Raw genomic sequence first — 15,198 nt, 5'->3', positions numbered from 1 at the left:
ACGGTGCCACAAAGGCGCCACGCCAGGGGGCGCCTGCCGACCCGCCGGGTGTTGCTAGGGGAAAATTCTTCCGACGAACGTGCACGCGGCGCGCGCACACCTACTTGGAATGAATATGAGCAACACATCTCGAAGAACAACAGTTACAAAGGTGAGTAACCGTCTTTTCTTCAAGATGTGTCCCTATGGGTTCTCCACTACCCATCCCCCTTCCCCTCTGCCTTCCAATCTTCTCACTAGATTTCATGGCTGAGAAGGACCTGAGCAGTGGGGGAGTCCATCCCCCCCTTTCCCCAGTATCCTTGCACTGGAGTAAAAGGATCTCTAGGATGCAGGTGCTGCAGCTGAAAATCTCCAATCAGGAATGCATGTGCATGCACACATCCTGAAATGGAGTACCCATAGGGGGACACATCTTGAAGAACTTCAGTTACTGTACAAGATAAATAAGCATTGTCAAGAATTCAGAAACTCTTGAGATAAAGTGATTTATTTTTTTTGAATTTTTAGGGGAAACTGAAAGTCACACAGAACATTATTAATTTATTAGACATGTCTTGTTAACATCCAGAAATACACAACTCTCAATTTCTGTTTTCCAGTATTGAAGCAGCAGTGGCTACTTTTGCCCAAGCCAGACCACCAGGTATCTATAAAGGGGACTATTTAAAAGAACTATTCCGTCGTTATGGAGATGTAGATGATGCACCCCCACCACCTGAGCTACCTGAATGGTGCTTTGATGAAGATGATGAAGAGGAGGAGGAGGAGGAGGATGTTAAAACAGGAGGTCAAGAATCAGAACCTGGGTCTTCAAGTTCCTCTTTTGGCAAAAGGAGAAAAGAACACCTAAAACTGGTAATGTTGTCCAAAAGCTTAACATTTTACTTTATAAACTGAATCTGGTGAACTCTTCTTCACTAAAGGTTGCATAATGTGTGTCACAAATACCAGCTCTTGTAAGTGAGGAATGGATAGCACTGTTTAGAGCCAGGCATAACATGAGTTAGTGGAAAGTAAAATTTCTTAGTTCTTTGTATAATGCTTTTGATCTTACTTTCACCACGTCTCCTATTCCAGTACTGGTTGTTTCCTGAGCAGAGATTGTCAGTTATATTAAATTGTAACAAAATTGCTTGATGAGTTTCCTGATGTGAACAAATGCTCTGAGACTGGGTGGAGACTAATACATTCCTTTTAATTGTGACTAAAGTCTTCCAGAGGTGCAAGCCAAGCCTTGCTGATAGGTGTATATAACTTTTATTGATCTTTTCAATCCAGCCATGCAGTTGAAATTGAAACTTTGTTTTTGAATTAGTGTTTAATTTTCACATACATTCCATGGAGAGGTTCTGAGAATTTTTAGCAAACAGTAATGTGAACTGAAAAAACAACAAAAAACAAATTAAATTTAAAAGCTGTGAGAAATTGTCTAAATAGACTAAAGCAGTTACAGTAATTATAGTTATATATGTTTGATCAATTACTGTGACTAGTTCAGATCTGTGAGATAGGCATACATAATTATTAATGTAGTACTTATATCTGTAAAAACATGATATAGAAAATAACACTCCTACTTAAAGTGGAAGAAATATGGTTTTCTTGTGCTAAAGACTAAGGATGTGAAGACTAGATTGCTGTCACCACAGTCAAACGGCATCCTTTCTCACTCAAATATAGGACTAATCTGATCTGTTGAACAAAGATCATGATAGAAGATACTCTGACTTCTTTTCCTCCTTTCAGAGCTGGAAATGCTAAATTATACAAATAAGCATATTAATAATTAAAACACAATTAAGACTTAGAAAATTTCAGAGGGAAGAATCATTTGATTAATATGCATATTCGTATAATTCAGTTTTACAGCTTGGGATGCACTCACTTTGGCATGAAGAGGAAGAGCCCAGGAATTCTATCCCATGATGCTTGGTTGATTGATTGGACTTTTCCCGTAGCTGATCAGAGAAGGATTCAATCTATTTATGGGTGACTTGTAGATAGGGGGCCAAAAGAGAGTGGTTATCAGGTAAATACTTTTTGCTTATATATCTAGTATTTTTTCTTCATTTTGGGCATTATATAAGGTGCTAATGTTTAAAATAGAGTTGCAATTAATGTCTCATGCCATGATGTAAAAATTCTACAATGTACCATGTTTGAGTAGGGAGTTACGCCAAAGCATAAGACATAACTGGAAAAACCCAGATGCAACTTAGAATGTAATACTATACATGGGCTCCTTTTACATCACCTATTCAGTTACAGGAAGCCTGTTTGTTGCTGGTCTCCGTGATATTATAGGAAGAACTGAAGAAGTAGGTTTTGACTCAGTGGGTGCTGCACTTCAGCAGTTGAGCATTCACAGAAACATGACAGAGCATTGCAGAAGCTTCAGTGACAGACATTTGAAATCTGATTTCAGCAAGAAGCACTGTTGGGTATTTTGTAGATAGTACGAAAATTATACTCCCAAACCATTTTTACAATCTGAGTTTGTTGCATCAAATTGATGAGTGTTAAGTCAAATAGAAGCCTCATATGTGAATTCTCAAATTACATAGGCATACTGCAGTTGATCTTAATGCTCACATGTGCAATGCAATGGGACGTACTACATGGTATACCTAAAGATTAAAAAGGTGAGTATAATTGGTTGAATGTCCTTTTCCTAAAATTTTGTTGCAGGCACCTGCATCTATGACTGTATGTTTGGCAGAATAAACTGTCCCCCTCCACGCTTAAAAAGTTAAGCTGAAGTGTGCTCTGCTTCATGAGCAGTTCTAGAAAAGAAAATTACTTTTTTCATAAGCCACCCAGATCCTTTATTATTTGCTAAGGAATATGTTCTATTGCATTTTATATCGGGAACACATGATACAAAAGAAATGTCATAGGATATGGCAGATGACACAGGATTCTTCCAAGGTGGAATCCTGAGCCCTGACTAGGCGTCCTATCAAGGTAGCCAGTCAGTGGCAGGGACAGCTGCAGTGGCACAGGAGCCAGCAAACAGAGCTGTAAACAGGAGAGTTTGAGTGGGAGTTTGCAGGGGGAGTTTGGGGGAAAGACTAAGAGAGGCAGGAAGAGGAATAGGCAGTCTAGTGAAGGGAGTGTGGGGTGTTCTGGCAGTGTTTTGGTGCTTGTTAGGGGTTTGTTATGCTGTGAGTGGTGGTATTTTGGTTTGGTTTGTGTTTCCTGGACTAACAGGATTTAGGTGGGAGGGCTATGACAGATACAGAGGCAGCAGTGGTAGTGACCCAAGCTGTGGAAGACACAATGAAGATGACTGGATGTGGAAGCTGTGGCATGTACATGATCCTGAAGGGAGTACATAAAAAGAGTTTTGTCTGCATGAAGTGCTGCCTGATAGAACTGATAGGAAGAAAAGATCTGAGGACTGGAGATGCAGGTAGAAATTCTGGTTTAGTTTAGAAGGGGGTTTGAGCAGATGGTGGACCAAAGACACAAGGAGGCTGAAGAGAAAAGCTCAGACTTACAAATGGAAGCAGAACCAAAGAACTCTAAGGGGAGACTGCTGGGTGAGGAAAGTGGACAGTGGAAGCATGTGACTAAGAGAACCAGGCAGAGGAAAAGACGGGCTAGTGAAGGAGAAGTAGAGCTCAGGAACAGGTTTGCGGAGTTGGAAAATGAAGAAAGGGCACAGCAGATGGTCACTGAAGATGAGAGGGCAAGGAAGAAGAGAAGAGCAGCTAGTCCTGTAGGAAGAGGGGAAGAGTTAATGGAACTAACACCAAATATGAGCCCCAGGAGGATACATTAGGTTGCAGAGGATTGCAAGGGAGACTAGGAATCAAGAGGACTTGCAGCCAGAGGGAACAGAGGATAGACTGGAGAATCACACCATCACCAGGAAAAGGCAGGTCTATGTGACTGGGGACTCCTTACTGAGAAGAATAGACAGACCTGTAACCAGAGCTGATCCAGAGAACAGAATAGTGTGCTGTCTGCCGGGTGCTAAGATACAGGTTGTGGACCTGAGGCTGAAGAGGATCCTAACGGGAGCGGGAAAGAATCTACTGATTGTCCTTCATGTGGGAACAAAGGATACGTCTAGATTCTCGCTGGAACGTATCAAGGGAGACAATGCCAGGCTAGGGAGGACTTTTAAGGAAATCGAGGCTCAGGTGATCTTCAGTAGGATTCTGCCTGTTCCTAGAGAAGGTCAACAAAGGTGTGACAAGTTTATGATGATCAACAGATGGCTCAGGTAGTGGTACTATAAGGAGGGCTCTGAGATGTATGGCCACTGGGAGGCATTCATGGGCAGAGGACTGTTCTCTCAGGATGGACTTCACCTGAGTAAGAAGGGAAATAGACTTCTAGGATGGAGGCTGGCACAACTGATTAAGAGAGTTTTCAACTAGGAATTTGGGGGAGATGGTTGTGAGATGTCCAGGTAATCTCTACGCTGGATTTTAACATTGAGAGGGAAGAAAATGAAGTAAGAAAGGATACAGCCCTGGGTAGGGGAATGGACATATGAGGAAGGGTAGTGTAGATACCAGTCTAATAGGTGATACTGGTGGTAGAATGTCTGTGCCTAATCAGATAAAGAATGTGAGCGAAGCCAAAGAGCAAAAATTAAGATGTTTGTACACCAGTGCGAGGAACGTAGGTAACAAAATGGAGGAACTAGTGTTACTGGTGCAGGAAGTGAAGCCAGATATTATACGGATAACAGAAACATTGTGGAATAGTAGTCATGACTGGAGTATTGAAGGGTGTGTGCTGTTTAGGAGAGACAGAAATAAAGGCAAAGGTGGTCGACTAGCATTGTATATCATTGATGAGATAGATGGTAAAGAAATAAGTGATGGAATGGATAATACAGAGTCTATCTGGGCAAAAATCACATTGGGGAAGAAAGCTACTAGAGCCTCCTCTGGAATAGCACTGAGCCTGTAGGGCAGGGCCGCCCAGAGGATTCAGGGGACCTGGGGTCTTCAGCAGTGGGTCCCGGAGCAGAAGGACCCCCCGCCACTGAATTGCCGCCGAAGACTTGGAGCGGAAGAAGCTCCGGGGGCCCTGGCCCCGCAAGAGTTTTCCGGGGGCACTGGAGCAAGTGAAGGATCCTGCCCCAGGGTCCCCAAAAAACTCTCATGGGGCCCGAGCCCCTGGAAAACTTGTGCCAAATCAACCTGATCTCCTTTTTTGAGACGGTAATAGATCTTTTAGACAATGGAAACACAGTGGATCTAATTTACCTCGATTTCAGTGAGGCATTTGATATGGTTCCACATGGGGAATTATTAGCTAAATTGGAAAAGATGGGGATCAGTATGAAAACTGAAAGGCGGATAAGGAACTGGTAAAAGAGGAGACTACAATGGATTATACTGAAAGGTGAACTGTCAGGCTGGAGGGAGGTTACTAGTGGAGTTCCTCAGGGAACGGTTTTGGGACCAATCTTATTTAATCTTTTTATTATTGACCTTGGCACAAAAAGTGGCAATGTGCCAATAAAGTTTGTGGGTGACACAAAGCTGGGAGGTATTGCCAATACAGAGAAGGACCGGGATATCATACAGGAAGATCTGGATGACCTTGTAAACTGGAGTAATAGTAATAGGATGTGTAAAAGCAGCAGAGAATCCTGTGGCACCTTATAGACTAACAGACATTTTGGAGCGTGAGCTTTCGTGGGTGAATACCCACTTCGTCAGACGCAGGTAGTGGAAATTTCCAGGGGCAGGTATATATATGCTAGCAAGCAAGCTAGAGATAACGAGGTTAGAAAAGATGAAAAGGATTTTGAATTCTTATTTTCAAACCACATCCCCCAGTTGTTTATGATGGGAAAAAAACTTGGGAAATTATGTATTGTTTTTATTTTTGTAAATGGACATTCTTATAATTGCTTACAAGGGCAAGTTTAAACTCTAAGTTGAATAACAACCATGTTCCAAACACAGTAAAACTAAAAACACTAAAAAGTTTTTTCTATTTTTACAAAACACTGTAGAAGATGGTTTACAGCCCTTTTATATACACAAATCGGACGACCCCCCCCACCACCCCACAAATTGTATCCTACGAAAAGGTTTTAAATGGAAGAAAAGCAAAGGGAACTTAATTTTAACCCAAGGAACAAAAACAGCAGAAAAACTAGGATTGGACACAGTAAATGGAAAAAAGCCCCTAAGCCAAATCACCAACTGGGAAATGTACTAAAATTTAAAAAAACCTCAGTTCTGAAAAAAGGGTAGGCAACATAGCCGCTGTTTTTTGGCCACCTGGAACCTTAAACAACACACAGCAGAAACTTCATCAGAAAAAGAAAACTAGGGGAGGCTGAAAAAAAGGAAAAAGTAACAAATTCCCACTCCTGGGGGAAGAGATAAACAGGCATTGTGTTTTTGAGAAACACCAGAGTGGGGGGAACTCAAAAGGGAAAAAAAAAGGAAGGCTAACACCACACACGAGGCGACACAAACAGGGGGGAACACAAATAAAAGGACTAGAACAGAACAAAAAAAAAACCGTCTAGTTGGGCTCTTTTTGAAACTAAGAATAAAGAAATAAAAAATGAACGGAAGTGAAGAAAAGAAAATAATTTTCCCCTGCCAAGGCCCACTTTTACAATATGAAAGGGCTTTTCTTCACAGTATTACTAGGGAGGAAATCACATTAGCGAAAATGGAACAAGCAACTGCCAGCAAAAAAAAAAATTGAGGGCGAAACTTATTGGTTTTATCTCGGATGGGAAAAATGGATATGTTAAATTTGACCCTCAAAAACAACAAAAAAAAATCACAAAAGAGCAATTGGTTTGGGAGTTTCTGAAAGTAAGGTTTGGAAGAAAGCACAAGGGAGCATAGTTAGAAACGTGGAGGCCTTATTTCACAGCGAAACAACATCGGCAAAAGCTAAGTTTTTTTTTTTGGGCCCCCAACAAAACCCAAGGTTCTCTAGCCGGTTTGGAAAAAGGTTTGGGAAGCAACTTTTTCCCCCCTCAAAACGTTAAACCTTTTTATTAAAATTTAATTACCCCCCCCCTCCCCCCCTTTACTCCTCCCACCACCTCGCCCATGCACTCCCACCCTAATAAACCAAATTCCATCCTTTTTTTCAATCCCCTAACATGCATCGACCTTCCCCCGCCCTCCCTTTTCACTTCCTACTCCACCTTCTCACCCCCCCTCCCCCCCCCCTACCCTCTACCTCCCCCAAACCGCTCCCATCCTCCCCACCCGCCCCCCACCCCGGGGCCTACCGCCCCTTCCCTCTTTAATTACCTGTGTAAAGTACTGGGATCTGTTAAAAATGTAAACAAATGCAAGAACATAAGAAAGGCCACACCTATATTTGCCCTTGCCACCTACCGTCAAGAACAAGAAGCTCGGGGGTTTTTGATTTTTTTGGTCAGGTGGGACACAAAAAAAATTTAGTAGAGGGAGCCCGCCTTACACCCAAAGTGGAGCATGGGGGTTTGGAAAAAGCCAAACTTTGTTTTGGAGCTGTGAGCCTTTGGCCTACGTGGGGGGAAGAAAATTTTTTTTCCAAGGGAAAAAAGAACCCCAAATGCAAAAGGACGCACCAACGGCCTCCCCCCCCACTAAAAACCTTTTTTGTGTTAAGGAGGCTACCACAAATGTACCCCGGGTTGCCCTCTTTGCCACAACATTCTACCCCCTTCGTTTCCCTATTGAAAAAGAGAAGAAAAAAAAATTTGGTTGGGAAAGAAAAATCCACGCTCATTTTTAGCAAGTGTTCCCTCGTCAGTTGCCCCACTTTTGGGTATTGCCCTCGCCCCATTTCGGCAATTTCTTCCCCCTTGGGCACTCAGAAAAGCCCCCCCAAAAAAATTGGCCCACTTTTTCTTTTAGGTGAGGTTGTGGTGCAGAAAAGGGAGGAAAAATAATGAAGGGAAAAAAGAAAAATTTGGACTTACTTTCCATCCCGACTCCCCAGGTGCCCATGGGCCAAAAAACAAATGTTTTTGGCGGAAGAAATTCCTGGAAAGTTAATTCCCTTACCTGTATAAGAGGATAAATTCTGTCCCTAATAATCTCCCTGGGAAGAGTTTTTGGGATAGATCCATTCCTCTCCTGGCCTCCCCCCTCGGATTTCTGGGTACCTCCTCTCTACTACTCCTTAGACCCGTAACCCTTTCCCCCTGGCCTTGTTTTTTTTTTTTTTTTTTCATCTAACCCAAACTTTAACAAATACTGTTTACCCTTGTTTCCTAGCCCCCCACATGGGCTCGAGCGTTTTTTTGCAGAGTCCCTCTATTTCTCTGGTTCCCATTTAGCAAGTAAAGGTAAAATTTTTTGGGTTTACATCTCTTTCCTTAGCCTTACCCCATACAAATGGTAACAAGAGAATTGGAAAAAGAAAAATTTTTTTCCCTCCTCAAAAACATCAGTTATTTATTCTTTTAAATGAAATAACTTCAGATCGCCCTTTGCAGTGGAAACACAAAAAATTTTAAGAGTGCTAGACTCCCCGCCTCTTCCCCATACATCTCATGGGAAGTTTATCTACATATAAAATTTATCCCCCACCAATGCCCATCAAATAAGGGGAGGGTTCAGGTGGCTTTTTTTTGGTTTCCTTCCATTTTTTGCCCCTTTATTTTTGGGGTAAAACCACTGTTTTAAAAATGGTTTTCGTCACATGGCACCTTAGCCCATGGAAAAATTTTAAAAAGGAACTGCTTTTTTTTAAATACAAATGCCCGGGGTTCAAAAAGGGTTTACACCAAAGCTTAATAAAATTCTGTCAAAACCCAATTTGTTTTTAAAGGGGTCCCAAGTTATCCAGTCCCCTGGGTTTGGCCCATAATATTAAAAGGTAAAAAACAATTTGGGGCAGGGGGTGGATTTTGTTTGGGGAAAATTTTTCAAACTCCCTTTTTTTGCAAAGCTGTAACCCCGGAGGACTTGAATTCCCTGTAACCACAAAAAGGTGCGGAGGTGGGGGGGGGGAGAGTGGAGTTGTGCAGCGTCTTTGCCAGGAACACATGGGTTTACTATTCCCTGACTTTTCGCCACCTTTTATCGGATGAGATTCCTATGAGGCTCTACATACATTCATCCAGGGTCCAACGATAATCCAATTTTTTCTCTCATTGATCTTAGGGCCCCCCCTCACATCAGATAGTAGCGGAAATATTTCTTATAGACTGTGACAGGTTGTGGGGGAATCCCTAGTTATTCTTTCTCCTGATTACGAGCCCCATCCAATCAATATAAAACCGCACAAACTGGCCGTCGCTGATCGTGCTCTGTGTACTTTTATCCTTCAACACACAATCTATTCCTCCCCAAGTTTGATTGGACAATATATACCCCTTTGTTTCCCCCCTAGCAGGTGTGACAACTATGCATAAATGGGTATCACTGCTGCATCTCCGCCTCTTCCACAATAATCGTTTCCATATTCTTATTGTTCTGCATAACTTGGAACTATACGCTATGCCCGCTCCGGGTGCTAGGGCCTAAATATTCCCCGTCAGTCCCTACCATCTTGGGGCTCAATTCTATCGAGCTTTCAAGCCAGGTTTGGGGGAAAGCTTTATACACAGCGGCACCTGAGTTCATTCTACTGGTTTACCAAGACTCCAAGGCCCATCCCTCCCCGGTTTTGTTCACTCCTCTGGCCCCCCATCCAACAGGTTCTCTCCTAAAAAATACCACTTTTGCAAAAATGATAATTTAAAAGCCACCTTACCTCCAGGTTTTTTTTACTCTTTTGTTTTCTCAAAAAAAAACTTTAGGACCACCACTGATACATACTTTATTTTGGAAGAGTTTTTGCTTGGGCCCGTTTTCATTGTTAGAAAAAAATATAGTCCCCCTTAAACTTTAAAGCCAACCCGCAACTTTTTGTTTAGGAACTTTTGGTTTTTTTTTTTTATAAATATGGTATTCTTTTAATTCAAAAAAAATCCTTTCATCTTAGTTTTCATTTATCTCTCATTTAAAATAAAAATTTGCTGGATCAAACTCTTCCCAAGTGGCCTAAACCAACCTTTTCTTGAAAATGAGGTGGCCAATGAAAAACAAACGAAAGATACGCCTTTTGGGGGGGGCCAAAGAAGGAAAGGTACCCCCATTTTATTGTTGCCTTTTAACAAAACCGAACCTCCTTGCGTTCTCCAGCCCGGGTATCCCCGTACAAACTAATCTGCCGCCTTTTTTAATTGAATTTTTTTAAAAAAAAGAGCCGTTAAAACTCAATTTTAAAACGCTGTACAAAACCGTCACATAAAACTGGGCCCCTTTATATCGTAAAGGGCGGTCTTTTAATGTTTATTTCTTTTACCCCCCCGAATGGAAAAAAGGAAAAAGGAAGGTTAAGCCGTTTTAAATCGAATTTAACCATCGGATTTAAAGGTTAGGTGGGGGAACGCGGGAAAAAAAAATCGACCCGTTTTATGGGCCCCATCCCCCGGGCCCCCCGGTTAAAATCCACAAAACAAAGTTGGCAAAAACGACACTTGAAAAGCCTCCTTTTCTGTCAACGGACAATCCTGAAACCCTCGGATTGCCCCAACAAGCCGGCCCCGAAGATACTAAAAACAGGATAAAGGCCCCCCGCGAAACTGGAATTAACATTTTTCCTGTCGTTTGGGCCAACGTTGGGAGCCCTTCTTGCACAGCCCGGGGTGCGAGCAAGTCACTCAATCCCAAAAAAGACTCCCACCAATGGGACCCGTTCACGGCGGAGGATAAAAACACCTCAAGATTCTGAACAAAAACTTTGGCTCGTAAGCTGGGGGAAAAGACCCAAATCCCTGGTTGTATTCAGAAGCCTCCGTTGACAAAAAAAAAACAACGAAAAATGCCCCCAAAGGGCGTTCTTCGAAGAAAAAAAAATCTCCAGGCCAACACACACACCACCGCGCTGCGCGCCGGTGAACAAAGCGGTCAAGGGAAAAAGCCAAGAGCCCCCAAAATGGAACGCTTTCTCATCGGAAATGGAAGGGGGGGGTAACTGGGAACACGCCCCCCCCAAGCTTAATCCCAAATCCACAAAGCAGCTTCGCCCCCACTCTGAAAAAGTTTTTTTATCTGGCCCCTTTTTGGGCTTGAGCCCTTTCCAAAATTGTCCTGTAAAGTTTTCAAAAACCACAAAAGTTTCGGTCTTCATGGCCGTGGTTTTTTTTTTCCAAGGGAAACACTCACCACCACTCTCCTCCCTCACAAGTTCCCCTTCCCCCCCCCACAATCCCACACGGGGAAAAAGAAAAAAAAAAAAGAGAAAAGGAACACAAACAAAAATTCTTTGGAATATTTCCAATTGTTCAAAAACCACGCCATGTTTTTTATTTGGGGGGGGTACTGAATGTGCCTGGCCCCCTGGGTGACGACCAACCCACCGCAAAAATGCTGCGGTACCACCGCACACGCCGATTGACCCCCACCTTAGCCAACATTTGGAAGAAGCACCTGTCTTCTCTTCCCCCCACCGTCCTCTCGGTTTGGGGTTTGAAAACGGGGGTACCAAATTAATGAGACGAGATTTATCCCAGTTTTTTGTATGCCTAATCAAAAGGCTAACCCGGGTGAGTGCCCCTTTCCTGGCTTTTTCCCCCCCCCCTCAAGGTGAGGAGCATCGGCCGGGGGGTTTGGGACTGGGGGGGGGTAAAAAATTTGGGGGAATGAAAAACTCCCCCCCCGTTACCTTACCCAGTAAATAGAACATGGGTAAAAACCCAAAAAGCTTGGTAAACCGTTCTTCCATTAATATAGCAACACTGGGGGAGGGCTTCAATCAGCCCCCCTTTCCTTTCCCCTGTTGGTAAAAAGAAAAAAAGAACAAATTTTCATGGTTACTACCCCCTGGAAAATTTTGTCCCAATAAGCCCCCCCGGGGGAAAAAAGGCTGCTTTCCCCCCTCAATTTAATCTCACTAACAAGTTCCCCCCCTGTTTTTTTTTTTTTATTCCTGGCCAATTCCTTTTCATAAACTTTCTGAAAAAACCAAAATGGGGGGAAGGGGGACATTTTTGGCTACGGGTAGGCCCCCAACCCCGAGAAGTTTTTTTGGGGCAGAGGAAGGCGGAAAAAAGCCCAACCCGGGTTTTTTTGGGTTGTTGCCAGGCCAACCCCTTTGGGAAAAAAAAAAAATAACTTTGGACCAAGAAAGCGCCTTGGTGGCCTCTTGCAAAACCACTGGCCTCTATACAACAATTTTGCCCCCCACCTATTTTTTCCTTAGCCCAGGCTGGAAAAAAAAACTTCTATTTTTTTGAAACCCATAGGGAAAGGGGAATTGGACTTCAGTCAGTTTGAAGTCTTCCCCCAATCCAATTTTGGCTTTGCGTTTGTTTGCGCCACCCAATAAGTGATGGTCACATTAACCACACCCAGCCCACCCGAAATTTTTTTAACCGGAGGGGGGGCCACACACACCACAACCCAACTCCTCCACATCAGATAAGCCCCTCACCACGGAAACCCAAAAGTTTTAAAACAAGAAAAAGGTGCGGGAAGGAAAGAGGAACACACTAACGAGTAATCCTCTTGCCCCCGCTCCCAGTTTTTTCTTTCCACCCCTTGTCTCCCTACCTTGGCGATCCAGTAAGACGGGTTCAAACAACCGACCGGGTTAACAATCACATCTTCTTGCCCTCTTTGGGCTTCATGAGACCGCAAGCGAATAATAGCTAAACTGATCAATCAGGTACTATTATTTTCGGGGATCCCTGGACCTCGTCGTCTATTCATGCAGCTCTGGGTCGCGTTGCACATATGTCATCAGTTATGACGTTCGCTTTCATATCTCCCTCCGCCCCTCAATCCGGATGGAAAGTAATGTGTACAGCCGATCTTAACTCTTCTGCAGGCAAATATACATCCAGTCTCGCAGCAGAAACTAGCTATTAACCAATAAATTACGATTACAGACAACCCACAGCGAACAACCAACAAGAACTACAAGCAATCTCGCAAAGGGCTCCCAATAGGATTTAAGCATTCCATGTGCAGCTTTATAGAGCAAGCTCACATTTGGGCGAGACTCACCCCCCAACGGGGCAATTCCATAGGGACAAAAAACCGGCGGCAAGGAAAGGTTAGAAGTTTCGGATTTAACCACACCCAAAGTAATCCACCTGCCTTCCAGCAGCCAGATTTTTCTTTTTTATTCACCCAGCCCCCACGTGGAAAGGACATAAAGAACGACTCCTAATCAGCAAGACAATTTCGACAACCGCACCACATCGCTTACACCAGCAACACACAACCCACGCGAACCGAACAAGCTCACCAGTGCATTCTTCGAAGCCACTCAGTTCCAAGGGGGGGGAACAAGCTCCATACTCATGCGGACACAATGGGCAAACTGTTAACAATTGGGAAGGGCTACCCAACAATCGGGCAAATTGGTTTTTCCAGATCGGATGGTTTCGCCTCGCACCCAGGAAAAAAAACGCATCCCACGCAGATCCATGGCTTGAAATTACCATAGTTCTTGGCGGCCTAGTTGGCCTGGACTCATAGTGATAACATCGAAAATCCCACATTTTCTATTCAGCTAAAAAATGAGTAGGGTTTGGGTGGCAGGATTTTCTTTTAAATACCAAAAACTGTCTTCTTATTCTTTAGAGCTAATTAGCCAAACTACTTGATATCCTTCGCGGTAAGTGCAGCTAAAGACCATTGGTTCCCCCTTCTTAGAGCGAACCCTCGAACCTGTAAAACCAACTCACCACTAATTGCAGAACTTGTCTTATCATAACAACCGTTCGTATCACCCTCACTTATTCCCCTGTGGTGATTATTTTCTTTATTTGCTATCCACGAAAAGGAAAAAAGTGTATGCCCATATACCATAGATATCCTTATGACAACAGCAATCTAAACATCAATCACAGATATCATACATAAACTGTGAAGACGTATTCCTATACCAGGCTGTTAATATCCTCTACTAATAGGTCCTACCCAACTTTAACATGCACTTGGAAAAAGGTATGCTTTTTTGGAACTTTTTGAGCTGACAAACCGTGGATCAACAAGTGGGAATATATCGACGGCATGGGGACGCCCAGTTATCATGAGTGGAGGATTCTAGGTCCACCCATATCAGCCTGGGTTATGCAGTTGGGTGTAGCAAAGCTTGAATTGTCTATCTTTCCACTCCCATCCCCAAATTACATTTATCAATGTGAGAAGTATTCCATTCCATTGGGAACTGCAAAAACCATATTAAACACTTGTTTGGGCAAAAAGGGGAAAAACATTAAAATCAACCAAGGAGCGAAACAAAAAAAACCCTGTCATGTTGTAAATAAAGACAAAGGGACCTGGTTTCAGTATATGGGAGGGTGAAGAGAAGACGCTTTTTGGATTTTCTTTCAACTTGACGAGGAAAGGTACTGGTTTTTTCAGGGGGCCTGCGGGAAGTGATTATATGGAAAACTGGGGAAAACTTCCCTGGGTTGATCTGACGGAAGCCCTGCGCTCCCACTAACTTCAACAAGACTGAAAAATGCTGGGTGGAAAAGACCCTATTAATAGGAATAGGGAAAAGAATATATGAAATAGTGTAGAGCCAGCTATATTGTTGGTTATGATTTTTTATTTCATGTTGGTAATCATTTTATTCCCACACTTCCTTTATTCATTTGTTTTGTTTGTTTAAGTTTAACTTTCCTTTGTTAAGTGAAAAAATCTGTTTTTTTTATTCTCTAAGTTGCTTAGACAGAGGTTGCTTGTGCCTGGCTCTTACTTCGCTGGAAAGCAGCTGGGTTTTTTTATCCCAAGTGTGGTCAAATCATAAGCCCCCATCTCTTGTACTGTATCATGCCGCAATGCCCGCCTCTTGCTATGTACATCGGCCAAACGGACAGGGTCACCTTAATACGGAAAGGATAATGGACACAACATCGATACAGTAATGGCAGATATACAAAACGGTTAGGAGAGCATTCAAACCTCAGTCCTGGCCTCACGAGCTGTAGCAGACCTAAGGTAAGCATCTTCTTGGGGGATGTCAAAAAACTTCGGACCCGGAGACTTAAAGAGAAACTGCTAGAGCTCATTATCTGCAAATTTGACCTAGGGCTTGAGAGGGGGCCATCCAGCATCTGGAACTAAGGACAAAGACGGTGAATGGCTTGCAACTCACACAGAACAACCCGACGTTTCTCCTCCCTCTGGCTTTACACAAACACCTCATACTGCTAGAACACAGGGCCTCACCCCCTGATAATAGAAACTA

General features: G+C 43.2%; 1 protein-coding gene across 4 annotated transcripts in view; it reads left to right on the top strand.

Moving 5' to 3' along the window:
* Window positions 1-15,198, top strand: part of RNGTT (RNA guanylyltransferase and 5'-phosphatase) — a 416,253-nt gene that overhangs the window by 54,545 nt on the left and 346,510 nt on the right. For all 4 annotated transcript variants that reach the window (XM_075063842.1, XM_075063841.1, XM_075063840.1 and 1 more), the window contains exon 6: window positions 603-858. In XM_075063842.1, the coding sequence (XP_074919943.1) occupies window positions 603-858 (256 nt within the window). The remainder of the gene's footprint in view (window positions 1-602; window positions 859-15,198) is intronic.

Source organism: Chelonoidis abingdonii, chromosome 3 (assembly GCF_003597395.2).
Source record: "Chelonoidis abingdonii isolate Lonesome George chromosome 3, CheloAbing_2.0, whole genome shotgun sequence".
NCBI classification, from domain to species: domain Eukaryota; kingdom Metazoa; phylum Chordata; order Testudines; family Testudinidae; genus Chelonoidis; species Chelonoidis abingdonii.
This window is presented reverse-complemented; position numbering and strand designations above follow the sequence as displayed.